Source organism: Letharia columbiana (genome assembly GCF_014066305.1).
Source record: "Letharia columbiana isolate WasteWater2 chromosome Unknown Sc0000009_s0, whole genome shotgun sequence".
Lineage (NCBI taxonomy): Eukaryota > Fungi > Ascomycota > Lecanoromycetes > Lecanorales > Parmeliaceae > Letharia > Letharia columbiana.
Window position 1 is genome coordinate 340799 of NW_023501045.1, and position 25544 is coordinate 366342.

A 25544-nucleotide genomic window follows, 5' to 3' on the forward strand; every position below is an offset into this window, starting at 1 on the left:
TCTAAATTCTCATCATACTCGGTCCTGAATGTCCTCTGTTGCTGTTTGCTTGTAGCCAGAATCCTCCCCATTGTACGGTGGTCTGCGTCATCGTGTGAGCGTTGATCCAGCCCAGGTTTCAGTAGACACGTCTCTTACCTACCTGGCCATGTTCTTCGCCCCAACGATGCCCGCAGCTCCCACTGCGTACAACGCCAGCAAATTCCTCCAGCTTCCGCTTTGACCAGCGGCCAACGCCACTAAATCGTATACCATACATCCTCCAAAAATCCAATCGCTGGCAGCGCTGGCAATGCCGAATCCAAGCCCAGTCAAAACCTTGACGGTCATGGTTGCAGGAGCGTCCTTGAAGTAAGCAACGCTGCCGTTGTGAAGGAGGTCAAGCACCCCGATACCCGCGAACGTCTTTGACACGATATTCGTAAGAATCGAGCTCGTGGACTTGGTGTTCATGGGAGGGAGTTTGGCGAAAACATAGTACAGCTGAGTCAGGCTGTTGACGACGACGAAGATATTGGAAATTTTAAGCTGCTCCGTATTCCAGAATATCATCCAGGCTGAAGAGATAAGGAGATATCAGCCAGTGGTCAGGAGTTGGGAGGATTGAAGAACGTACTGCCGATGCAGATATTGCCGAGGGAGTAATAGGGCACAAAGTCGACTGCGAACTTTCGTCAGCGTCGTGTCCAGGTTTGAAATGGATTCTTACCGGGATCTTACCGATCTGATCCAATTCGCTGCGTTCGACTGGCTTCTTGGGGTCAAGCTTGTACAAGCGGTAGAGCCACGCGAGCTGGAACAGCTGCTGGGGGAAGAAGAAGCCACCAATAAAGTGGGGCATGGGGCTCCAGAAAGATAGGTTCGCGTTATGGACGTCCAGCATGTTGGGAGAGGAGAACAAGCCATACTGCTGGGCTGCAAAGTCGAAGAGGAAACATGTTGGCGCCTTTAAGCAAGTCAGTACAGCTCAAGCGAGTGGGCATAGCTTGATGACCTACCAGCCATTTGGCAGTGGAGTACGAGATGCCCATGCTCATTTTTGATGAAGCGATAAAGTTGTGATGAAGCGATAAAGTTGTGATGAAAGTGGGACGCGGTCTTGCCTTTTAAGACTCACGAAGCCTCGTAAACACTGGCTGAAGCCGCATCATGTCGTCACCATGATTCCTGAAACTCGGAATATCTGTTGCGCCGATCGTATTCGTATATCTGTGACAATCCTGCGCCAAGATCTGGGTTAAAGCCCAGCCTGAAGGGTGACAGTGCGCTTGGATCCGCTTCGGAGTCCGCACAGTTTGGGGTCCGCCTCCAGATCGCCCAAGGAGTCCCTAAAGCTCTTAATTAATGCGCTCCCAGATCAAGTAGGTAATACTTCTAGGGTTCCCTGCTACAAGCCTGCCTTCGGAAAGTAGGGTTAGGGCTCCACTAGCGCTGCCCGGGACTTTCGGCCGCATAGATGAATTTTTGGCGAGTCTGGCATGTCAGATTTTGGTTCAGGAACGAAAAGAAGACTATAAGAGAACAATCAGCCTATGGGAGAATCATTGCTGTCCCACAGCAAATGACTGGGTTGGTAAGCAACTAGAGTACTCCTTGACAACGTCATGCACGATGGACTTACCTTATGTCCGCCGTTCCCCCCACCACCCCACTCAGGCTGCCGTTATTCAAGTAGGTAAGGTATACCCGTAGAGTACCGATCAATTATTTACTAAACACTCGAGGCAAGCACGCCCTATAATCAACACCAGCATATCCAACAGATCAGCGCTCTTGATTATAAAGCTCGGTTCTACGTCTCGGTGTCTATTACAAATCCTTTTCCAGCTATAAAATTCGTCGCCAGCACCCATTGAAACTAGAGCGACATTATATGTCATTGGAAGCTCTCCGCAACAGCCTTCCCTCAGTCGAGACAGTTAAAACATCAATCGGGATGGCTCCTCAAATCCCCAATACCCATAAGGCCGCTATGTTCAAGGAAAAGGGTGGGCCCCTTATTGTTGAGGAGATCGAGACCAAGCAGCCTCAGGATGGCGAGATTCTTGTCAAGGTCCAGGCTTGCGGTGTTTGTCACTCCGAGGTTGTGGTTCAGCAAGCTATGTTTGGAACTCCATTGTACGCATGGACTTTTGCAATGCTCTGCAGCAGTACTGATGAGTGGTAGCCCGAGGATCCCGGGTCACGAAATCATTGGTCATGTCGTGGCCGTCGGGCCACACGAGAAAGAGTGGAAGGTCGGCGATAGAGTTGGTGGAGCTTGGCACGGTGGACATGATGGTTGGAGCTCATATCTGTCTCCCACATCAACATCGGCCTAATACCATCCACTACAGGAACCTGCAAGCAATGCCAACGGGGCTTTAACCAGGGTTGCGTGAATGAGCAAATCAACGGCGTGACCCGCGATGGTGGATGTATGTTCCACGGAATCACGAGAACGTTCAGATTGCTGATTTGAACAACAGTCGCCGAATACTGCACCCTCCGCTCTGAAGCCGCCGTCCACATCCCCACAGATGTCGACGCTGCAAGCTATGCTCCTCTCCTCTGCGCCGGTGTCACCGTTTTCAACTCAATGCGCCAGATGAAAATTACGAGCGGTGAAACCGTCGCCATCCAAGGTCTCGGTGGGCTCGGACATTTGGCCCTGCAGTATGCGAACAAAATGGGCTACAAAGTCATCGCGCTGTCCAGTACTGGTGCGAAAGAGAAGTTTGCGAAGGATCTTGGCGCTCATGTATATGTGGATGGCAGCAAGGAGAATCATGCCGAGGCCTTGACGAAGATGGGTGGTGCGGCGATGATCGTTAGCACGGCGCCCATTCCGGCAATCATGGGCGACCTGGTGAATGGGTTGGCGCCGGGAGGGAAGTTGGTGCTTTTGGCTCGTAAGTTGCACCCCAGATTTCACACCGGCGGTCCACTGACCATGATAGCAATTGGTGAGATCACGGTCAACACCGGGCCCCTGATCGCGAAGGGCGCTTCAGTCCATGGCTGGCCTTCCGGCCAGGCCCTCGATTGCGAGGAAGCGATTGACTTTGCAGAGCTTCATGGCGTCAAGTGCATGATTGAGAAGTTCCCTCTTGCGAAAGCTAACGAGGCGTATGATTATATGATGGCTGGGCACCCAAGGTTTAGGTGTGTGTTGGTGATGGAGTAGATCACCCATCATCGACGGCATGAGCCGTAGCACACGTAGGTAGGGCAGCGTACAAATCTGTCAAACATGCTTCGTGCAGGATTCACACCGATCGAGATAAAACGCGCAGATGCAACCATGTTTAAGCATCCCCGTCTTCAACTCTCCTCGACAGTCTTCATTCTCATCTACCATCCACTCCATTCGACCAACTCTATCGACTAAAACCATGGCGATTCACTGACCAACCTAATCCACCTCTACCCTCCCAGCAGAATGCTACAATACCCGCACCAAGTGAAACAAAACCACCATCCCCAGCATCCCCCTCATCTCCACCAAAGGAAAAAAGAACCCATCCATCTCCACCCCACCCCACCCCCTCCCTCGCACAACTCGACTCAAGCCCCACCGCGACCAAAACACCTCACCGCCCGCCCCCTCAAAACTCTCAAACCCCATCCTCACCCCCAACCCACCCACCGCGCCATCCCATCGACCCCGTCCTCAGCCGCACAAAGCTCGCACCTCCCACGCTGCTCTTCCTCGTTCAAAATCGCCCGATCCGTGCGTCCTGGACGGATGGTCGGGTGGGAGCATTTGGAGTACTTCCGTCTGCGTCACGATGGCGGATTCGCGGCCGCTGGGGGGGTTTGCGACATCGCGTGGGGTGGATGGGGAGGGAAAGGTGTGAGCATGTATGGTGGGGGGGGAGCGAGTGAGTGGAGGAAATGGCCTGTTGGCTTAGCTCGCTGGGAAGGGTTTCAGAGTTGGACACGGGTCAAAGAAGAGGGGTTGGGAAGCTGAAGCTGAGCCCGAGTGTTATGGACCCCAACGCCTTTCGGAAAAAGGAACTGTCTGGTGGAAACGGTCCTTGAGGAGGGAAGGGAGCGCGAGAAGAGATGGGATAAGCGCCGTTTAGGACATTAAATTTTGCTGTGGTTGGGGGAAGGATGATGCTTTTGAACCCGGGGGTGCTTCGTCACAGAGGTATGAGATCCGTCGAAAAGCTCGACCAAGCACTCGGAGCGCGCCGTCTCGACTGCGGTCACTGCAAATCCTGACTTCTCTGGCTATCGCACCCGTGCTTCTTCTTCTTCCAACAGCACGGTCCGCGGTAGTTCTCGACCGGGCGCCGTGAAGGGACGGAGAGAGATTGAGATGGATCAGAAGCCAAAGTTCGAGTGCGGAATCATCCTCGAATGCATAGCACGAAGAAGAAGGCCTCTGGACGGCTCTAGATCGCGAATGGTGTCTGGATACCGTCGCGACCGGCGACGTTTCCGTAAGGTAGATCGTTTCGGTATGGCGACGCTGGGGGGGTTGGGTTTCTCTATAATACACTCTGTGTCGGGCGATTCGCCCGCTACAGACAGGCGTTCAACATATTTCGTGTTGGAATGTTGTGTACTCTTTCCCACGCAGATAATAGCGTAACCACCTTTTCTTCGGCGGGAGAGAGTTGGATCTTTAGATCGTCAATATCTGTCTAGATTTCTGCGCACGATGTGTAATCCTCCTCAGGTTCTTCCTTCTCTATCCGAGGTGTCACCAATAGGATTCATTCCTGTCGCTTTCCTTACGGGCTGGCTGTTCCAGATTTTTTTGCGATTCTCCTTGGTGGTAGTATTTGTTCCGTCGGTGCGGACTTTCTTGGTTCCGCCCGCAGTCGTGGAGTGCAAAGGAGCCAAGCGTTAGAAAAAGTCCGAAGAGTGTAAAATTTATTATATATTACATTGGGCAGACAACTAATATCCACAGCTGTCGTAGCTCAGCAACAGTCAGTGAAAACCTTTCAGAAATTCGTGACCGTAATCTAACTATTTATAGTGGCGCAGCGGAAGCGTATGTTACTCCGGACTATCAAATGTCTACAAAGCTAACTTCATTTCAGGCGCCGGGCTCATAACCCGGGTATGTTCGATCCCACAAAAATGTCTGTGACCGTTCAGATTTCTAACTTCCGTTCAGAGGACCCTGGATCGAAACCAGGTGTTGCTACATCTTATTTTTTCTTTTTGTCCTTTCTTTTTAGACTCTGTGCTCCGTGAGATCCATCGACCAATCTGTGACTCGATTGATGCTTTCAGCTCACATACATCTTTGCGTGTAGTCGGAACTTCAACGCGCATTCGAATTTGGGCTATATAATTTTCCGAGCATCAAAACTTCGAAACTTGTGACTTCACACTTCCCGACCTACTAATTACCTTCTGGTATGGAATCTGTAATGCCTAATTCTCTCTACAATTTTATTTGCAACGACTTTTGATTATCGTCAATAAATCACTATACTGTAACGAGAAACATGCTCTGATTAGCGGGTCATGAGCCCGGCCAGAAATTGGTTGTGCTCCCACTAACTAAACCTAAGCCCAGGACCCTGGAGTGAATACCAGATGTTGCTACGTTCATGAGTGTTCTTATTTTCACAGAATATCAATCACTACTTTTAAACGATTGTCAGGACTGGTCCATTCCAAGCCATTGTGCCTTTTTACGCAAAAGTCATCGGTATCGACGGACTGGACGCGGCGAAAACAAGACTGCCGATGCAATAGTCAAAGAAATACCTAGTGAGAACATGTCCACGTCTGCTAACCCCTCAGTGTCCTAACCAACAACAACAGTGTTAAGATCGTACAAGGTAAGCATCGAATAACTCAGCCTAACCCACGCCCTTTTCAAGATCGAAAAGATGAGTATCCTACTCATGAAAATCAACCTAAGCCGACGTACGTATTTGCCCTGGCAATCCGCAACCAAACGTCCGACAAGCCCATAGCTAGCGTTCCCCCTAAATCTCCCAACACGATCCCCCATCCGAACGTCAACGACCGATACCCACTCCCTCCAGCGGACATCCTCCGACCCGCGAAACGAGCCCGGATCTCGACCCGACAAGACGTGGGGACCAAGACAAGAAAACGACACTAGGGCCGCAATCGGAGACTCTGTGCGCCAGACGGACCGGGGCATACGATGGGGCGATAGCGATAGCGACGAGCGGAAAGTCGTGCTCACGAGGCCGGCGGCTCTACGATCTTCCGACCGCGGCTTACAAGGGTACGCGAGAGGAGTCGAGCCAGTGGTATGGATGGATGGTATTGTGGATATTTTCATCCGATGGACAACCAGCCCCCGGCTACGATACGAAACCCCTGCGCCGCCCCCAGAGGCAACCACGCCGTGCGTTATCTCAAAGGAGCGGCCCTGTGCGTTGCCATTCCGGGGCCTGGTTTCGATCGATCCTGTCCGGGTCGCTTTTGGGTGGTCGGAGGTGGGTCAGATGAGCACGGTTCGCCGACGATGGGGGCCCTGCCATCGACTGACAGGGCCGATCACAAACACACCGCTGCGAACTTTTTTTTGGGGGGGGGGCTCCGTGCCCTGTGAATTAAATCAATCGATCAATCAATCAATTGGGAAGCGGTGACTTGATTTTCATGTTACTATTTACATAACCAACCCCTTCATAGTCTCAGAATACCGTACACACTTCCGGCCCGGCCGACAAGAGCAAGGGTAGGGTCTTCTCCCCACCGTAGCATTGCCTCAACCAGCCAACCCTTCGCAAGTTCCGGCACAGTACCGTAAGCCGACATTGCTCCCGTTCGATTCCATCCCAAAAGCCTCCGCGATCTTCGAGATGTCCCACTCGTCAATACACACGACTCTGATCCCCTCTACCATCACGCCGTAGTTGCCACCCGACACATTTAGGCATCGCAGGATCCCATCTACGGGCCCCGTCACGAAAGAGCATGGTATGGGCACCTCCACGCAATGATGTGCAAACCGGACCGGATCTAGAACCCGTACACGCTTTGGCTTTGGAATCCCGACAGTCTTCTGGACCGGTCCGGGATCAGCTGCAAGATCTGGCTCAGTGATCGCGTGCTCTGCCCAGGGTTTCCGCGCCGGACTTTCTGTGTCGGTGGTAGGAGGCGAGGGCGTCGTGCGTTTCGATGCCGACGTATCGACTTCAGCTGCGAGAGGTCTTGTGCGATGCAGTCCGTGGGATGGTTAGCTGCTCATCGTCTTGTTTCGGCCACCAGCCACCAACGACCCCGTTTCCACAACGCTTGGCGATCACCCGAAAATGACTCACCCTCCTCATTTTGCTCTTCTTCCCGTGGTTTCTGTATCCGCGGGCTTCGGGCAGCTCGGTTGTATCCAGTTGTAGAGTTTCTGCATCAGCTTGTCTTCGTTCGTTTTCCCTTCGTTAACCTCGGCGGCACAAAGGAGCCTCTGAAGTCGTTCGACGGAGGGATATGAAAGGAAGGAAGCATGGCGGACTGAGAAAACATCAAGTGCTACATGTTGAGAGTCAATGGAAGCCTCATGCATGAACATGTTGAAAAAAATATGTACGCGGTAGAAGAAGATGTCGAATTGGGTTTGGTATGGAAGTAAACGAAAGATGGAGAAGGGAAGGTGAAGTAGGAGGTACCCTTCACGCTAGGCGGAGGCTTGTTATGTAAGCGAAGGATTGGGATGAGGACCACTCCAATCAAGCAGAGAAAGAATACTAGTCATGACTTCTCATCCGGATCAAGCAAGGTCATTATTGCGAGAATGATAAAGACTGACTGATTTCCAGAATTCCGCATCTATTAGTGCAACATTCAGTCCTTCTTGCCTTTCTCGCCCTCTTTACCCGAAAGAGTTTCCTCAGAAGGGTCTGCTGTAGAGATGACATGGAACGAAAAGTCAACTTCACCAACCAAGGCTTTGACATTGCTATGATCACCATATCAGCAACTGCAACAGTCGATCAACATCAGGAAGCAGACTTACTCAATCAGCTTCCCCAAATTATCACTGACGAGACTACTCGCGATCTGCATCACCGCAAACGCACTGTATCCTGGCTCAGCAATATGGCTGATGCTCAGAATATCTGCATCCAACTCTTCGAGTCTTTGACTCAGCTTGTAAGTTGGTGGAGCCTTGAGGTATGGTGGAAGTGGATTGCCGTTGGTCACAGATGAGGAAAGAAGGGCGAGAAGGGAGGTGACGTCTTGCGATGTAGCATTCAATGTCCCAACGAGACGGGTAAAGTCCTGAAGCCAGGATGCTTTGTCTGGTGAGGCTGCAGGATCTTGAGAGAAGTGGTGGGAGGAGTAAGATATGAGTGCTAGGTAGTTGAGGATGCTGTAAGTTCCAGTTAATTGGGTATTCTCATAAATCAGGACTGCAAAACCTTACTTGTGCACTTCTTGAATGATCGTATCATACTGCTGTCTCGGAAATTTCCCACCAAAAGTGGGCTCCCAAGCCGTGAACGCTGAATGTTGACGCAGGCCAGCAAGTAATGCAAGCTCCTTGACATACACCTTGCCACGAGCCTTCTGCAGCTTTCGGCCAGGGCTCATTTTTGACTCCATGTCGCCTTCAGTTCCCTTGACACGTAGATCGATAGTCGTGTGCACAATTGAGTAGAAGTTCGCGAGCAAATACAATGACACCCCAAGGTCTTGCCGCAATTGAGATCGAGCTGTGAGTGGATACGGAAAAAACGTCCAAATGAAGGCTACAAGCATACCTCCAGCCACGCAAGCTAGTCTGTAAGGCGCAAGTAGGTAGATCGGATAGTATGGTTGTCCACTGCTTGTGGCCGCCTGAAACTATGAGGACCCATCCAAGTCTGGACTAGGAAAACACTCACTTTCCTACCAAGCTTCTTCACTTCCAATTCGTATCCAACGATCAAGACTTGGCGAATGTGAGCTATGTGCAGTAGGATTTGGTGGGGCGAACTCACCTTGCGTGACGACAGAGATAATAGCCACGACCGTAAAGCGGGGGTATTTCATGAGGAAGTAAAACTCAAAGAAGACGAAGACAAACACAAAAACAATCACTCCAGCAGGATGACCATCCACGATATACCAGATCACAAGACTGGTACACATAGCAATTGCTGATAGCTGGTAAGCTTGACTTCAAACCAGCATGTCGAAGCTAGCTTACTTGTTCCCACAGTGCGGCCGAAAAAACCGAAGACGCCGGATCCTGCTGTAGTGGTCATTCCAATTGCCACCATGATCATCGCCCAGACAAGTCTTTGTTCATTGAAGAACATTTGTGTTTCCTTAAGGTAAGCAACTATTCCGATACTTAATGTCGCGCACGCAACTCGGAATCCAAAAGCCGACTCTGGACTACCCAAGAGTCGAGAGAATTGCCTCAAAACATTGGTCGACCGTTGCCAAGCATTCGAAGGTGGAAGGTGCTCAGGATCTTTGGCAGCCCGGAAGGAGTCTCCTGTGTATATGCTACCACCACCAGCCTCGGTAGAGTCAGGTGTGTGCTCCATCCCGGCATCCTCGACTTTCAACGAACTTGTCACCCACTTTTTAAGTCGATTCAGGCCTGGAGAGATGAGCCGTTTCTTTTTCATGGTCCCATCCTCAACTTTCTTATCAGCGAATTGAACAAGCGCTAAAACTGCTCGACCAGTCGACCAAAGCAAAAACTCCATCTGTACATTCATCAGTCTAACCGTTAATGTTGGTACGCATTTGTGAAAAACACAAAAAGAAAAAAGTGCAGGCAGAGGCACCAACGGATACTGACTTACATATAAAACAAGATATAATTGCCGCTGATTCTTCGCATGCTCTCCTGGATCATCTGTCCGGCTCGGTATCTCAGTGCTGATATCTAAAGCCGTCTGCGAGGGATTCTCAAAGGGATTGGCATCCATCCGGATCCCTCTCTGCTGGCACCAAACTGCGAGCGCCGTCTTTCGTTGCTCATAGAACCCATCGATCTTTTTGGCTAGGTAGATGGCATACTCAGGATCTCCAGGCTTCATAACACCAGCGTCGGCTTCTACATCCTTCGATGCTGCATCATCACCACTGCTTCGCTTGCTGGCTTTCTGATTCTTGTTCTTTGGAGGCTTGGCCAGCTCCAGCGTATAGAGAGCGTGCTGGAGGCCATCATGCATGGTCTCTGTCACTGTTTGGAATGGATCATGCAGCGTCCGCATGATTTCGTTCCATTGGTTTTTGCGTTTTTCATTTTCTGGGGATGAAGCGGTCTCTCGTTGTGTCCAGCCACTTTTTTCCGCAATACGTTGGAAGATATCGGCAGCGCTACTCATACCAATCATCGGAAGGATGATTCCTTGGAAGAGCTTTAGCAGCTCGTCGATATCAGAAGCATCGAGTTTTCCCCAAGCCATCTCTCGCTTTGCAAAAGTAACATCGGTATGCATCTTTCCGTAGAGCTCCCCAAGAGCCTCGTTCGTTGCTTTCAATCGTTGAGCTTCTGCACTTCCGTTTGGCTTGGCCGTATCGCCCTTCTTGTGGCTATTCGATTTCTTATACTTCTCATCCTCGTCGGATTCCGTAGGGATACGGAACATATCCTTCTTCTCCAAGGTCTGCAGATAGGACATCTGAGCTTTCAGTGTGCCCTGAACAGCTGCAATGAACCCAGCCGATTGTTTGAAGAATGTCATCCGTACCGATACGGGGAATATAAACAGTGACACCCCTGTAGCAATAGCAAACCCAGTGAGGAAGGCTTCCAACAGGCGCTTGGCAAAAGCGATACCAGCGACCATGGTTGGAAAAGTTGGCGCGTAGACGGACGCTACGTTTGCAAAGATCGAGTATATAATGACAGGAAATTGCAGCTGCGGCCTTGACGCACGCAGAGTATTGACGAGGTAAATGTTGAAGAACAGCCAAATCGCACTCACGGCGGAAGCCGAGGAATTGTAGTTAGACACCGCGGTTCCAGGGCTGGGACCGTTGCCAGTCGCTTTGACGGATGGGCTTGTGTGAGCTCGTGCTTGGACGCTACAGTAAATTTCAAGCAGCGCGACCGCAGCGCCTATACATAAACCAATGATGTTGAACAGCATTGTCTGAATGTACTTGCTTCTCGGTAAAATGGCGAAGCTGAGGACAGACATGATAGCCACGAGATAGCCAAGGGTTGAGTAGACTTGGGCAAAATCCGTACTCTGATAGACGGCGAGTGAAATTGTTGGAGGTAAGGCACCTTTGATCATCATCATCAGCATTCCCGGATTGAGACCAGATCCATCCCACATTCTCTTGATCAGCGATGGCTTTTTGGCAGGAGTTTCCTTGTCAATGTCAGTGGTGCTGTCCTCTGAGGGGCTATTCCGGCTTTGTGTCTGGGGAGGCATGTCGTTCTGATCGCTTGCCTCTGCCATAGTCGAGAGCCTATGTTTGCATGTAGGCGTTTGAGCTTCTTTAATGAGCTTTCAGAGGGAATTCTGTTTTGTCCACGGGACTGTTGTCGTTATCTCGCGATGGATCGCGAAAATATGCACACTTTCACATCTGAGCCTCAATCCGACAACAAGCAGGGCAGTACTGCGGTTTTACGGACAAGAGAAGGAATCAATCAATGATATACGCGTGCGGAATTCGTGATCATAGCCCGACAACACTGCCGGCGTGAGCCGATTATTGTTGTATAATTGCGTGGCCTAGTAGATCCGCCAGTTCAGCTGCACAATTTTATGCGGCGGGAGGGGAATGAAGTACGAGTACGGCCGCCAAGCTTCTAGCGTGTTCTAGTAGAATTGGGCAACCTACTCTACGTGGCATTTTAGAAGTGCTGTGGGTAATGACAAACACTCAGACATGTATGTCAAAAGCTATTTAGCCGTCAAAAAAATATCTTCGGCTGGTGCTCAAACATGTCACTCCATGCGAGAGTACCTATCTCTTGTCCACAGAGCGCATCTGCTACGTCTATGAACGTTCATTGAAAGTGTATTTATTTCGATGGTATGATATCGGTCAGGGTTGCATCGAGGACGGAGCGTGGTGGCCGATTTATGTAATTATAGATTGTGCTTCTCTCTCTGTCTCTCACCCTACATATATTATATATATGTATTGCGCCATGGTAATGAATAGTCTGGTCATCTCTACACATGGCTTGTGTCATGATATGAACATGCTGGTCTCCTCGCTGCATCAACATCCGGTTAGTTCCAGCTCCAATGCAGCGTTCAAGCCTCAGTGCTTGACGGATTGATCCTTTCGGATTGATCGAAACTGAACGGTTTCTTTCGCTTCCCCGCATCTCCCAACTTCCATCCGCTGGGAACGAGCGTCTGGAATGTCTGTCTGGGATCATACTTGAGACTGATAATCTTCAGGGACTTGACATTGTCATCGCAATAACTCCCTATCGAATCCTCGTCTTCGTATGCATAACTCACATATTGCCAAGGTCTGTACGCCCCAACGCTCTGTGCGTAATTGGTAACGTTGCCCATAGTCGCGTCCATCAGCTCACGCACCCTCGTGTCTTGGATAGGGTCATTCCCAAGGGCGACGAGCATGAGGACGATGACGTTGCCCTTGACTCTATCGAGACCGAGAACGTTACCACCATTGTTGATACTGTGTTGGGTAGCGATGTAGGGGATGGGCTGATATTCCGCCAGCAGGAAAGTGTAAGGCGGGTCCTTATAGATGGGTTCCTAAACGTCTCGAATGACTTCGTTGACGTGAGTCAAAACAGGCGTCGTGGCTTCGAAAACTACGCCGGCGTAGATGTTGCGGAGGCCACTGGGAAGGTTGAGCCGGCTCGTGAGATTGTATAACTATGCGACACCGAGAGAAGCTCCATCTGGAAGAGTTTTACCGATGTTATTAAAGGTGACGTTGGCAAAGGGCGCGGAAAAGACATTCGGTTCAGCCGTATTATCGAAGGAATCATAGTAGCGTTTTCCGGTTGCGTTGCTGGTATACTCATATAGGTTGGAGGCTAGCGTTTGGTTGCTGGTTGCGTTGTGACCCCAGAATGTGATGACTGATTCATATAGGTCGAAGGCGGCTTGATCGACCCAGTCAACCATTGGCCGGAATGACTTCTGGAGATCAGCGTAGTTGTAAGTTACCCTGCCACCCCACAGATCACCACCAGGGAAAGCGACAAAGTCAAAGCAGGTGACGAGGCCGAGATCTCCAGATCCGCCTTTGAGGGCGTTGAACAGATCAGGCCTATGTGTAGCATTGGCATTGGTGACAGTGCCGTTGCCGAGTACAATCTCAAAACTCTTGACATTGTCGCACACAAAGCCATAACGAGCAGCGAAGTGGGGAATTCCACTACCGAGTGTTAGACCTGCGACACCCACATCCGAGGCCTCAGCCCCTGGGACAAAGTACCCCTGGGCTTCCAGCGTCGTGTACACTTCTCCCCACTTCGCACCTGCTTCAACGGAGGCCGTCTGGGTCTTTACATTGAGTGTAGTCCGGTTCAATTATCACAGATCTATCGTTACTCCATCGTGGATTGCGTTCGACCCGACGCAAAGCATGTGTCCGCCGGCTTTGACCGCAAATTTGCATTGTGCTTGGGAAAAGAAAGCGATGATTTGGGATGTTTGCATTGTGTTTGTGGGTTGAAAGAAGCAAGTTGGTGACAGCGCGGCAGGGAGATTGTAGTAAGTATCCAGAATGGCATCAACCTTTGTCGACATCCATAATGTGTGGAAATGTCACCTCTAATTGAGAACACTACAGTTCGGATTAGTGACATGATTACTCTACGTGCCCATGATTGTGCTTGTCTTTACACATGACGAGAGTTGCTTTGCGAACGAGGATAAGCAGCCGATATCGGTGCGGAATTGAGCTGCGAAGAAGGAGAAGCAGCTTATGCTGGTGCGAGGAATGCCGAGAAAAGCCAGAGCAATGACCGCGAACCTTGCCATGGTAATAAAAATTACCTATGTTATGTCGAACACCAATGCGACATCGACGAATCTATGGGAATGAATGGCATCATAGATAATGTTTTGTCGGCAAGTGGGAGCCGTGCACTAGCTGGCTAGGACGCCAGCAGGGAGCGTTTCGAGTGCTGGTGGTGCTGGCTCCTCGCTTCAATCGTACCTTATGCAGGCATGATGGTAGCTTGCTTTCCTCGATTCCTACACACGAGCTAGGCATTTCCGCCTATTGCAACTCTGCGGAGCATATAAGAATGTATGATCTGAGGAAATCTCTGCACCTGTTCAGCTCAGTATGCTAACGGTGCCTAGATACAATCCGGATCTTCATTTGATAGAGGCCCGGAAAAAAGGAGGAAAAGGAACCATCACCAAGAAAATGTTTCGGCCCAAGTTCTACGAAGAATCCTACGATAACCATCTTACTTATCCTAAGATTTGCTTGGCTGCGGTCAAAAACTATCGCTATCAACAAGTCACCAATGCGTATTGATCCGCTGGGAATATGGTCGATTCTCATCAGCGAACTATACTGTGGACATGGGCGATTAAGTTACAATGCTTACCAACGATGTAAGGAATGTAGCGATTATGGAAGTCGAAGATCTGACAATCTTGAGCATTTGGGACTGTGTCCTCGCTACTTGATCTCAGGGTCAACAGAACATCAAAGTCCTGGTTTTCGCCAATTGAGTGTCCTGGCCGATTCTATACTCCCTGGCAAGCGAGTCGGGGGGGGATCTTTTTTACGAGCAAAAGTATCAACACTGAGCGACGTGTACAGAGGAAGTTTTCAAAGTCTAAGAGCCCGCCATCTGGTGTGTGTGGGGTTGAGAAGTACATTGGGAAGCGTAAGTGCCAAGATACAAGCCAATTATCAGGGGATCGCGTTATGCATAGTACAAAGTTTTCTCGATTTGAACAAAAAACCTTCCTTCATTGAGGCTTGATGACCAAATAAGTACTTTCGCATCTGTTGTCAGTACCCGAGTGTATGTTCACGAGCATTGCATCACCAATCCAACCCTCCATCCGTCCTACCCAGTTCGCCCCCCACAGCCATCGACACTCCCCGAAATTCTTTACAATCTTCATTCAATTCCGCCCAGTAATCAGACTCCCAAGGACACTCCCGCTGCTGCTCCGCCAACTCCGCGGTCGAGATCGGGCAATGATCCGGCATCTGTACCACAATGTCCGGGTTCGCACGCCGCACCAGTTTCAGCGGCCTCAACAGGACCGGGATGCGGAACTTCGCCGGGGCACGCGGCCTCAAAGAACCCGATGAATCCTCCGCGAGGAACGTGATCTCAATGGTCCGCAAATTCGGCAGTTTCGCCAACGAGGCACACACCGTTTTGATATTTGTCTTCAGCGCCGTGATGGAGCGGCCACGTCCCTCGTCTTTTCCCGACCGGCCATGCCGGCCGGAAGCAGGCCATTGGATCTCCAAGTGTATGGTGGGCACATGTTTGACGACGTGCGGAGTTGCGCGCGTGACACCAGCAAAAGGTCTCCTATCGCCGTGTACGTTCGCCGTACCGGTAGTTCTGATGACAACAACGACTTCGGAGTACAGCGCGTGGAAGGCCTCTTCATAGACCTGCCTGTTGACGTTGAGGATGGCATCTGGAAGCATTGGCGTCTCTCGGAGTTTCCTATGGTACCACGATGTCCGGTACAAAGTGAAATGGTGATGGTAGACGAGTTTGCGTATCTCGGGTGGGAGGTCAAGGAACCGGAAAGATGGCCTTTCAAGGAGATGCATAATGTATACATGGAGACGAGTGAGCGCTTGGATGGCGGCCGGTACTCGCACTCCCTTCCACAACCCGAAAACAACGATAGCCAAGACCGCGATGTAAATCAACTCATGAAGGAATCCGCAATTGGTAGATCGCGTCTCGTGGGATTCTGTGGAGACCATGACTTCTTCACAGCCTGAACTCTTCGATAAGACAACTATAGACTTCTGCTTGATGACGAGCGAAACCAGGAGAGAAGACAATTGACAAAAAAGCGAAAGTGAAATCGGCACAGAAATGAATTTAGCGGCAAAGTGAATAATCCATTATTTCTGAAAAAATCACAAACGGCTGTAAAAAATGGATTATTTTTGGACGCTAGTCTAAAGCTGCAAAGGAGTCCGATTCTCATGCTGCTTCAAAGGCCAAAAGGCTCTCTAAACCTGAGGCACTCTTCGTAAGGAACCGGAAATATCACCTTACAGAGCGTCCAAGCCCACGACTCCGCCTCACCAACAGATTTCGAAACGCTTTCTCCAACGTAGACCTCGCCTGCAAGCTCAAACCGCCCAGGAGCAACTCCACCAACCACGTAGACGGAGAGCCCGCGCCTCTACGTCAACCACAGCGCGTTCTTCAGTGGAGCCGTTCCTGCAGACACCCCTTCAGCTCCTGAAGATCCTCCCTGACCTCCTTCAAAAGATTCGCCAACTCGTCCCTATCTCCCTGCCCCTGCGCAAGCTCTTCCGTCGATACCGGACCCGTCGACGGCATCCTGATGAGCACCTTCTCATTCTCCCGCCGAACCTGTTTGAGTCCCCGCAACCAAACCGGAATCTTGTAGTCCGGGGGTGCGACTTTTGCCAACTCCCACGGGCACACGGTCATGTGATACCACGATACGTCGATGGTACGTAGCGCGGGAAGTTCCGAAAGCATGGCTCCCGTTGTGCGTATTGTTCGTTTGAGCATATTTTCTGTTGTCGGTGCACGCCTACTAAGTTTGCGGTCCATGAGCGTAGAATACTGGACGGACGGCCAGTGGATTTTCAGACCGATGTGCCTGATGAGATCCAGGATCTTTTCGCTCTTGAAGAACAGTTCAAGACCGACGCTCGCACTGATGTCGTTCGTCGCCCAACATGAAGCTAGGGCGAAGAGACTTTCAGGTCTGATCACTAAGACGAACTCTCCCTTGGTGTAGAGATGAAAGAAGGCTTCGTTGTAGATTGTTCGATTGACGTAGAGAAGATCGATCGGTGTCCATCTTTTGGTCCAAGCGCTGTATCGGGGTACGATCGTTTCAGAGGTAAGACAGTGATGGTAGATCATGTCACGGACTTCGGCGGGTAATTGGAGAAAAGAGAATGTCCCTTTGCCAGCGCAACTATGACTGTTCTCTCGGTCTGTGTGCGACATTCTGTCTCCGTCTTGGTCGATGACCTGTTCTCGGGCTTGTTGTCGTGGTCAAAAGTAATGGTCTTTTATCTCTCGTTGAGGGTGGTTATATAAGGGTGCAAAAAGTCGGAAAATAATGCATTATCTCGTGACAAGGAATTTATTGGAATGAAAAACCGCGAATAAAACCTCAATGGATAAGAAGCTGCGGTTGGACCCTCAATGGGTAAAAAATGGCAAATGACACCTCAATGGGGATTGACATTGTCATTTGAATCATAAAATAAGTGACAATAGAATGCGTGCATGTTGAATGAACCTTTTGTCTTCCCTCTACTCCGCAGTGAATTTCGCATACTCATCCATACTCATCAACTTCTCCACCTCCCCTCCATCCTTCACTTGTATCCTCGCAATCCACCCCTCTCCTTCCGGACTTTTATTTATAGTGCCTGGCTTCTCTTGCAGTACATCGTTCGCTTCTATGATCTTTCCCGACACAGGCGACAAGATATCCGATGCCGACTTGACCGATTCAACAGCCCCCATGGAGTCGCCGGCTTTGATCTCAAGGTCGAGGGCGGGGAGTTCCACAAAGACAACATCACCAAGGTTTTTGGCGGCGTAGACTGAGACGCCGATGGTGCCTAAGACATTGGTTGTATTAGAAGAGGCTGAATGTGTAGAGGATGAACAGCTTATCGGAGAGGGGCAGGGTGGGGGTACCTGTCTTGCCGTCTTCGCTGAGCTCAATCCATTCGTGCTCTTCTGTGTATTTCTTTTCTTGTACTATGTATACCTGGATCAGTAGCGATCATTCTATCAGGGTTCGAGGGGCTCAACTTGCAAGCTATGGACGTTGTGAAAGCCCTTCGGCCTGGGCCTGTTCTAGAAAGTCGTCCCTGCAATTGAGGAGCCAATCTTGAGCGATGACATGTTGATATGGAGCATAGTCTTTGAGAAGAAGCCAACGGTACTCTAAACCTCGAGACCGCTGCCATAATTGCGGTATAGTAGTGTTGAGAGGAGGGAACGAGCTTTGCGGCAAGTCGCAAATAGCTGATCGAAGACGCTAGTTCAGCCTTACGAGGCGAAAGCGTTCAGAGAGATTTAAAGAATTGACCCTCTTCAAGCTCAGTTGAAGCTCATGAGCGATGAGGATAAGAAGACAGCGCCATGTTATATGAGATGATAGCCATTGTACGTGTTCCCTCTACTTTCCAAGATAGCAATGCTGATCGGATCAGGTCCGCGTGGGCAGACCGCACACCACCAACGAAGTCAAAGAGTACCTTCCCCAAACCCAGCCCTTTACCCAGCTGCCTCTCCTTTCCCACTGACCCTACTTCTTTTCCAGCATTGCACGCACAGCCGGTGCTCTCATCCTCGCCCACGGCGGCGTAGTCCGCGGTCTGACCAATTGGGGACCGTTCCTCCTCATCAAACCCATCAGGAAAAACCAAGCGCGGCACGACTCTGGCCACCACTTCATACTACGCTTTGACGCCTCGCCTTCCGTACAAGAGCTGGTCAAGAAAACAGTGTCGGTAGATCCGCGGATGGTCAGGTGCGGAATTGTGAAGATGGGTGGGAGACTGAAGGATATTGTTAATGCGAAAGGGGTGGTGGAGTGGCAGCGGAAGAGGAGGGAGAGGGATTTAGGGAATTATATGGAGAATAGGTGATCTGCTTTGAGTGGCTGAGTGGGTGAGGGAGGGGAAAGAGGATGAAAGAGCGGATGCATTCATGGAGTCTGTGGGTTGTATATTTGCATAAGAGAGATTGGGTCTGATCTCATTGAGTGCTATCGGCCATGCTATCCTGTTCGTCTTGCTTGAAGAGTAATCTCCGTAACTCCACAGAAAAGACACTATACAAGTCTCCGACTCTTCGACGACGCCTCACTATCGGACAGCTCTAGCTTGACATACGCGTGCTTAGAAGCAGCCTCTCCTACAATGCCATTTCGGTGTCCACGGGCTCGTTCTTTATCTTCACACTCGGCTCCTCTTCTTTGATGGTTGTAACGACCTCTTCTGAAGTGCTCAATACTGATATCAGTGCTCTCCTTCTAGCAGGGGGCCAGTCTGTCAGCTCTGGAGCGTCCTCTGCGTCGAGCTTTCGTTTGCGTGTTCCATCGTAGGCTCTCGTGCTTGCTGTTTTGGTAACCCCTCCGTCTTCAATAGGTACAGTGACTTCTCCAGGAGTGCGGGAAATTGAATTCAATGCCGTTCTTCTTGCAGGAGGCGAGCCTGTCAATTCGGGAGCATGCTCAGTACCAGATTTTCGCTTCCGTGTCCCATCTTGGCCGGCAACCTCCTCTTGCTTCATCGGCACATCCACTGCCTCATTCTTGATTGGTAGAAATAGAGATCGCATATCCTTAGGCAGCGCCGGTACTTCATCCTCTTCAGCTCTGGATACCTTGAGTGATGCCCCTTCGCTTTTATCGGAGCTCACAATGCAAGATCCTCCGAGCTCTTTAGCTGCCTCTATGACTTGTCTCAAAACATGCCCCAAAGCGCGCAGCTTCTCTGCATTAGTCTTTTCCCAGTCTAATAACAAATCGCCCATGGGGATGAGTCTTATGCGATGGAAAATGGTCGAGTGGCTTGCTTTCTCCTTTGTTTCACGATGGAGGCACAAATGGTAGTTCAGAGTTTGCGAGATCCAAAAGTCTGGCAGCTTCTGCTCGATGCTGTCAGGGGCTTGACTGTGCTTTGTTCTCGTCGTAAGTTCTAAAGTGGCCGCATGAGGAATGTGACGACCGCCATCAATGACTGTTACTGGTGTGTTGCTTGATAGGGTCTTAGATGGAGGGTTTCCCTCGATGTTCATGTTCTCACGTTGTTTAACCAGAGGCCCCGGATCGGCGTTTTCAATGCCATCGGCGTGCATGAGCGCTTTTGCGAGATCTCCCAGATACGCATCAACCGCATAACGAACGAGGATTGTCTGGTCTGCGAAGTCATATTTCACCACACGATGATGGGAGGTGCTGCGAGCTGCGGAAGCGGAAATCCTAGTATACTGTTGTTCGAAAGCGTCTCGATATCCATTGTAGCGCCTGGAAGGTTGGTCCCGAGTTCTCTCCTCCATGCGGGTGAACAATGCAGTGTTGCCAACGACAGTGATACCAAACTTGAACGCGACAGGCTCGGCATTCACAAAGCCTAGGAGACAGCGTACAGGCTTTCTATCGGTGACGATGTCGACGTTCGTAAAGTCAAAGTCTGGCTGACAGGTTTGAACAGCATGGATCAAGGCTTGCAATGGCGATCCTACGCAGATTTTGGAGTCAGCATTGTTTATTCGAGGTAGAAAATGGAGCTGCAAGATAGGTCTGGGGAGTAGAAAGTTCTTTTTGCTCCCGAAACATGTCTTGCGACTCAACTTCATTACCAAATAGGAAGAATCAGCTCCGAAATGTACGTACCAGGAGTGCGGTCGGCATTCTGATCAATATAACGGCCTCCGATGTCTGGTTTCAGCGCTGGGCTTATCTGAGGTGGAACCCAGATTGGCGGAGTGCCTGCCGTAACGAGTGTCAGTCTTTAGATAAATGATTGTGTCAAACAATTGTCCACAACTGACCTGGCACAAGGATGGTTGGCGTTGGTTCATCCAGCCAATTGTAGGAAGCGACCGTCTCGAAGTTGAGGATCTTGGGAGGGTCCTGGCCGTCATTGGTAGGCTCTGGCTTGACAACATTGATAGTGGTCGCCATTTTCATGCGTGAAGAGTTGAAAGCGAGACTGACAGAACTTGTTACATTGTCGTGTTAGCTTACTTCGAGATGCGGACGGCCTTACTAAGAGTATGAAGTGTTGTTAAAAACATCACTTCAACTTTCAACACCGCTTTGTTCCCTCGGATTACATTTTTCACCTTCCCCATCCGAACAAGACAACGTCACCGAAAACAGCAAGCATGGCGCAGAATACTCACAAGACATCTGTTTCATCTGTCGAGGAGAACAAGAATTCTATGTTACGGAAAGACCAAATTGAAAACGGGGCATTGGCAATTTCATAGTACTCAGTGCTTTCCTCTACCGAGCATTCACCAAATGATAGTCATTTAGGAAGCAAAAAGCATGCGCATTGATTCCAATGAGGAGGACCCGCTTCTCATAGATCAAATATCAATAGGGGTTTTCAGAGTAACTCCGTGGGAATATTCAAAGTGTGGAATTTTCAGGTTTCTTACTGTGGAATAATTCATAGGCCTGATTTCTATGGAATTTTTAGAAATTCGCTTATTAGCCCTAGCCCTAAGTTTAATTACATAGTTGTATGGCTTACCCTCCTCGTCTCGTGCATAGAATCAATTGATAATAAGATCTATATCTTATTACAACCATTTGATCTTAGGGTTACGAGGTTTTTGGGTTGAACATTGAAATTTATTGTTTTAATTTTTTGTTAGAGGGAGTGACGATGGGAGTGACGGTGGGCTTTCTCTTTCTTATTGTGGCGTGTTAAAAGGATGTAGGCGTGTAGAAGGTAGATAGAAAGGATAGAGGGATGTAGAAGGTGTTAAGGAGAGTATAGACCGGGCGTATAAGAGGTATACGGCGAGTGATAGAAGTAAGAAGGATAGAAAGGATAGGAAGGCCTAAATAATATACTCGAAATTTACCTGAAATAGTCACGTTTTGAATGTTTCCGGCAAGAGCGAGGGACAATGGCTTGAATGGCTTGACACCATCGTCAAGATGTACGCTCTCGGGGATAAGTTCGACCTTCGCCGGTCGAAACAAGAAGCTGGAGACAAGGTTCACGGCACATCTTGATGAGCCTCCCACAGGATTCCTGCAGCCCCTCTCGGGACACCTCCAGCCGATTGAAGAATTCACCGCTGCTATCCCCTTCATCTATGCCACCACCCCGGAAACCGACCGCGGGCTCCGAGGCCGAGCTGTGGAGTACGGTAGCAACAAGTGGGAGACACTTTGGGCTCAACCAGCTTTCAAGCATGGGCTGACAGAGATTGGCGACTTCATCAACAATGTTGTCACTGAAGGGTGGTGATCGGGCTTCCCCCAAGATCAACATTAAACATCGGGGTGACGCATTCGAAAGTCAAACTCTCTCCAACTGGTGATTGAAACGACTTTCTTTGGATCCATGAGAAGATATGGGAGAATGAGGGAGAGTCTGCTAGGTCAGCGTTGGCTTGACGGGGCTTCTGCTGCTATCACATAGTTACTTGACATGAGTCTGCGGCCAATCTTTGCTAACTGCAGTGACCAGAAATCAACCAAGGGCATATTGTGGATTTCCAATTTGCCTTATGAATGTCCGCACATATTATTTGTATGGACCACTAGACCAAGACGAATAGGTACAAGACCCGTCACCCTGGCGAGCTTTTTCAATGCCCAAAATGCCTCCACTCCACCAATCCTTGCTCCATCCAGTACCCTGCGGACCTAAGACGTAGTCATTGAAAGGGTAGCAGTCCCTTGTATCTGGCCGCTAATCTGTCATATTCAATAATAATGATGGTATTTCAGCGCCCCAACTGGCAAGCAACCGGACCCTCTGGCAAACATCTTTTCCAAAATCGCTCGATCATTCATGCCTGGTATGGCAGCTTGACCGATAAACGCGGCCAGACCAGCCACATCTGGCCCATACGTCCGCAAATGATCCGGGCTGGTACCGTACTGCATGGCTGCTTGCATGAAAGAAGCCCCGAATTCTGCCCACATAACACAGTCCTGATAGTTGGTAACGCAAGGAGGACGTCGGAACTCTGTCTCAGGTGGTGAGCACTCTGTGTACATTCAGTGGGGATTTTCCCGCAAATAGGGTGCATACCAATAGTCCCAATCTTGCCCTCCATGAGATTTTCGAAGTTGAACCCGTAGCGACGCTCCGTCATGGCTTTCTCCCCATTCGAATCCTCAGAGACATTGGAGGGGTCCTCTTCTTTAGCATTCATCAGATGTATCAGAGACTCGATCGCAGTGCACTCTTGGATCCTTTGAAAACAAGATTCCAAATCGGGCAGGTGCTTGAGCTTTGGATTATCAATCCGATTGCTCCTGCACTCGCGATTTCCACGGCGTCCTGGAGGCAGCAAGACTTCGAACGCTTCTTCGAAATAGAGGATGCTTCTTGAGACATTCTTGACTTGTTCCAGAGTCCAGTTGCTGTATCCTGGGGATACGTGGACGTGGGTACCGCATGTGACGTCACTCATGATCTCAGCGTAGCTCTCGATTATTTGGAAATGCAAATGCAGCTTCTGGCGCCATGAGCTTCCAGCTTCGTAGCGTATGATAGGTGATGCTAACTCGAGACCCCCTTGACCAATATAGATTAGCACGGCAGGGGGAAGAAGCCATGACTGCTCACATGGTCGCATAGATGAGCAGCTCAAACGCTTACAATGATCTTCATCCGGGTCAATAGAAATCTCCTCCGCCACAGACCAGTATCGGGAGTTTGTAGGGTCTTCGCTCGCATGCCACGTATCAAATGCCATACGCATCTCGGGTTGGCCGGGTCTTTCCCTGACTTTGGTGTTGTAATGTCCGACCAGACCCTTGGCAAACTCTTCAAGAGAACCTTTGCACTGGTCTTGCATGTCAATTGCACAGAGTAGGACCTCAGTCTCTAGACCAATAAGCAGGGAGAGGACCGCCATTGCGGGGCCAAGGAATGGGAAATGACTGGAGAGACTGATGCCAATGAGTCTATCTTGGGGGAAGAAACCAAGAATTAGTGGCACGCTGAACTTTCATTGATGGCAATTGATCAAATGTTCTGGTCGAAAATGGGGAACAATGTCATGATGAAATGTGATTTTGCGAGAAAGACCACAAAAATAATACAAACCACATACTCTCGTTGACGGAGACTGGTAGCACAATCTGGTTGAAAGTCCAGAAACCAGTGAACCTTAGGGAAAGTAGACGATGGAGTGTCGCAAATTAAGCTTTCATGGATAGAGATTGATTGCATACAAAAACGCAGAATCCACCCTTTTAGAAGAAGGTGCGACCCTGTATACGGTAGGTTCACCATTGTAATTGGGTATTTAGCAAAGCATTGGCGGGTGATTGAATTCATACCCGTAATTCACGTGTGCTCCTTTAACCGAAAAATCACTTCATCATCGGATGCCAGAATCAACGGCGGCTTTGGACCACCAGGCAACCTCTTTGTTCCTGGCTTGCCTTCAAGGATCTCCTCCTTCGTGCCCCAGTGCCACCATACGTCCCTCGCCCGTAGCCTTAGTTTATACTCGCCAGCGTCCATTCCCGCTCGAATTGCAATCGCATTCTTCAAGAAGTCAATCTCTTGCACTAGCGGGACACCTGGCTCCAGTGTCGTAAATTGCCGGCGCTGCCAGCCAACCTGCAAAACACATGTATAGCTTTCCTGTACCATCTCCTTTCCACAGGTCATGTGAGTAATGGAAAAGTTCTCAAGCGAGATCTTGGCACCGGTGCTGATGACACGTGCATGGTTGTTTGACTGAGTGTGAGTAGGTGATATGTGGGGTTGGGATCCAAAAGAGATCATTGTCACTGGCTGATCTGCTGTGTTCGTGATTGAGATTTCCAAGGTGGGTGTTGGGTCGCCTGACCTGTAGACGACAGGAGGAGAGAGGGCAAGGGAGATGTACACGGATGGCGGTACGGGTAGTGATTCCACGACGGAGAAATCCCGGTGGCAGACTTGAGTCGCCACCATGGTTGCTGGCTCCGATGGAGGAAGTAGTTCCATGGGCACATCTTTGATAGCCAGCTCTCCCTGAGAGCCATATCGCCACCATGTCACGCCTAAATCGATGCTGGTGGTCTGAAGGCGATACCTGCAGCCTGGCTTGAGCAAGTGTTTGATGGTTTCCGAGATACGCAGTGGAATAATCTTCTGCGCTTTCCTTCTTCCGCCAGATTCCCTGGTCAGCAAGGTCAAAACCCGATTCTTTGGCTGCGCTGACGGCGCGGATGTAGTAAGATTGTCATCTTCGGGCCTTAAGGTGACAAGGCTATCCTCATCTAGGTAGACAATATCGAAAGAATCACTGGGCTGCGTTGACAGAGTAGGCCTAGCAATGCCTTCATCCTTAGATTTGAAGACAAATTTGCAGTCTGCATCCAGGTCGATCAATTCCAATAATCCATTGGTCAAAGCATGAGGAACATCCAGCAGTGATCCGTTCAACAGTAGTGTTATAGATCGCCAACCACCGCCGTCCCCTCGAAACCTGTCCACTTCGAGTAACAGATCGAAAGGATTCGTGCCTGATAGATCGAATACCAGTGAGTGGCTAGGTTGTAAGTTGATCCTCAGCTTGACACATGGTGTCCCTTCCATATACTATCTTGAAGTCACATAGCCCATGATGGTGTAGGTATACAAGTACACTAGGTATTCTGTCTGCGGCGCTTCACAAAACGGAGATGAGTCAAAGCAAGTGGCAAAACTCGATAAGTGAACCCTAACTTTTAGTGTCACGCTAATTCCTACCCCAATCATCCTGGCGCTTATCGGTC

General features: G+C 49.9%; 13 protein-coding genes across 13 annotated transcripts; 4 read left to right on the top strand and 9 right to left on the bottom strand.

The window, feature by feature from the left end:
- Positions 1 to 12: 12 nt before the first annotated feature.
- On the bottom strand, positions 13 to 1037 carry HO173_003554 (uncharacterized protein; the record flags this gene model as incomplete). The annotated part of the gene is made up of 5 exons (XM_037305479.1): positions 13 to 82; positions 143 to 557; positions 617 to 661; positions 721 to 946; positions 999 to 1037. The coding sequence occupies 5 exons, from the start codon at positions 1035 to 1037 to the stop codon at positions 13 to 15; spliced, it is 795 nt and encodes a 264-aa protein (XP_037167581.1).
- Positions 1038 to 1936: 899 nt separating this feature from the next.
- HO173_003555 (uncharacterized protein) lies at positions 1937 to 3166 on the top strand (the record flags this gene model as incomplete). Its single annotated transcript, XM_037305480.1, has 5 exons — positions 1937 to 2118; positions 2168 to 2280; positions 2337 to 2417; positions 2469 to 2891; positions 2940 to 3166. 5 exons carry the CDS (start codon positions 1937 to 1939, stop codon positions 3164 to 3166), a joined length of 1026 nt encoding a protein of 341 aa, XP_037167582.1.
- Positions 3167 to 3770: 604 nt separating this feature from the next.
- Positions 3771 to 7175, top strand: HO173_003556 (uncharacterized protein; the record flags this gene model as incomplete). Its single annotated transcript, XM_037305481.1, has 7 exons — positions 3771 to 3835; positions 4156 to 4472; positions 4976 to 4990; positions 5040 to 5059; positions 6003 to 6254; positions 6625 to 6670; positions 6994 to 7175. 7 exons carry the CDS (start codon positions 3771 to 3773, stop codon positions 7173 to 7175), a joined length of 897 nt encoding a protein of 298 aa, XP_037167583.1.
- Positions 7176 to 7773: 598 nt separating this feature from the next.
- HO173_003557 (uncharacterized protein) lies at positions 7774 to 11345 on the bottom strand (the record flags this gene model as incomplete). Its single annotated transcript, XM_037305482.1, has 7 exons — positions 7774 to 7888; positions 7946 to 8302; positions 8357 to 8769; positions 8817 to 8863; positions 8913 to 9071; positions 9122 to 9632; positions 9732 to 11345. The coding sequence occupies 7 exons, from the start codon at positions 11343 to 11345 to the stop codon at positions 7774 to 7776; spliced, it is 3216 nt and encodes a 1071-aa protein (XP_037167584.1).
- An 810-nt stretch (positions 11346 to 12155) lies between these two features.
- On the bottom strand, positions 12156 to 13637 carry HO173_003558 (uncharacterized protein; the record flags this gene model as incomplete). Its single annotated transcript, XM_037305483.1, has 3 exons — positions 12156 to 12632; positions 12765 to 13391; positions 13440 to 13637. The coding sequence occupies 3 exons, from the start codon at positions 13635 to 13637 to the stop codon at positions 12156 to 12158; spliced, it is 1302 nt and encodes a 433-aa protein (XP_037167585.1).
- A 1261-nt stretch (positions 13638 to 14898) lies between these two features.
- Positions 14899 to 15813, bottom strand: HO173_003559 (uncharacterized protein; the record flags this gene model as incomplete). The annotated part of the gene is made up of 1 exon (XM_037305484.1): positions 14899 to 15813. The coding sequence occupies one exon, from the start codon at positions 15811 to 15813 to the stop codon at positions 14899 to 14901; it is 915 nt and encodes a 304-aa protein (XP_037167586.1).
- Positions 15814 to 16267: 454 nt separating this feature from the next.
- Positions 16268 to 17050, bottom strand: HO173_003560 (uncharacterized protein; the record flags this gene model as incomplete). The annotated part of the gene is made up of 1 exon (XM_037305485.1): positions 16268 to 17050. One exon carries the CDS (start codon positions 17048 to 17050, stop codon positions 16268 to 16270), a length of 783 nt encoding a protein of 260 aa, XP_037167587.1.
- A 312-nt stretch (positions 17051 to 17362) lies between these two features.
- HO173_003561 (uncharacterized protein) lies at positions 17363 to 18030 on the bottom strand (the record flags this gene model as incomplete). Its single annotated transcript, XM_037305486.1, has 2 exons — positions 17363 to 17818; positions 18007 to 18030. The coding sequence occupies 2 exons, from the start codon at positions 18028 to 18030 to the stop codon at positions 17363 to 17365; spliced, it is 480 nt and encodes a 159-aa protein (XP_037167588.1).
- Positions 18031 to 18205: 175 nt separating this feature from the next.
- Positions 18206 to 18714, top strand: HO173_003562 (uncharacterized protein; the record flags this gene model as incomplete). The annotated part of the gene is made up of 3 exons (XM_037305487.1): positions 18206 to 18229; positions 18277 to 18317; positions 18387 to 18714. The coding sequence occupies 3 exons, from the start codon at positions 18206 to 18208 to the stop codon at positions 18712 to 18714; spliced, it is 393 nt and encodes a 130-aa protein (XP_037167589.1).
- Positions 18715 to 18982: 268 nt separating this feature from the next.
- HO173_003563 (uncharacterized protein) lies at positions 18983 to 20762 on the bottom strand (the record flags this gene model as incomplete). Its single annotated transcript, XM_037305488.1, has 3 exons — positions 18983 to 20310; positions 20466 to 20561; positions 20624 to 20762. The coding sequence occupies 3 exons, from the start codon at positions 20760 to 20762 to the stop codon at positions 18983 to 18985; spliced, it is 1563 nt and encodes a 520-aa protein (XP_037167590.1).
- Positions 20763 to 21690: 928 nt separating this feature from the next.
- Positions 21691 to 22062, top strand: HO173_003564 (uncharacterized protein; the record flags this gene model as incomplete). The annotated part of the gene is made up of 1 exon (XM_037305489.1): positions 21691 to 22062. One exon carries the CDS (start codon positions 21691 to 21693, stop codon positions 22060 to 22062), a length of 372 nt encoding a protein of 123 aa, XP_037167591.1.
- Positions 22063 to 22523: 461 nt separating this feature from the next.
- On the bottom strand, positions 22524 to 23686 carry HO173_003565 (uncharacterized protein; the record flags this gene model as incomplete). Its single annotated transcript, XM_037305490.1, has 3 exons — positions 22524 to 22789; positions 22855 to 23343; positions 23428 to 23686. 3 exons carry the CDS (start codon positions 23684 to 23686, stop codon positions 22524 to 22526), a joined length of 1014 nt encoding a protein of 337 aa, XP_037167592.1.
- A 434-nt stretch (positions 23687 to 24120) lies between these two features.
- Positions 24121 to 25365, bottom strand: HO173_003566 (uncharacterized protein; the record flags this gene model as incomplete). Its single annotated transcript, XM_037305491.1, has 1 exon — positions 24121 to 25365. One exon carries the CDS (start codon positions 25363 to 25365, stop codon positions 24121 to 24123), a length of 1245 nt encoding a protein of 414 aa, XP_037167593.1.
- Positions 25366 to 25544: the final 179 nt, after the last annotated feature.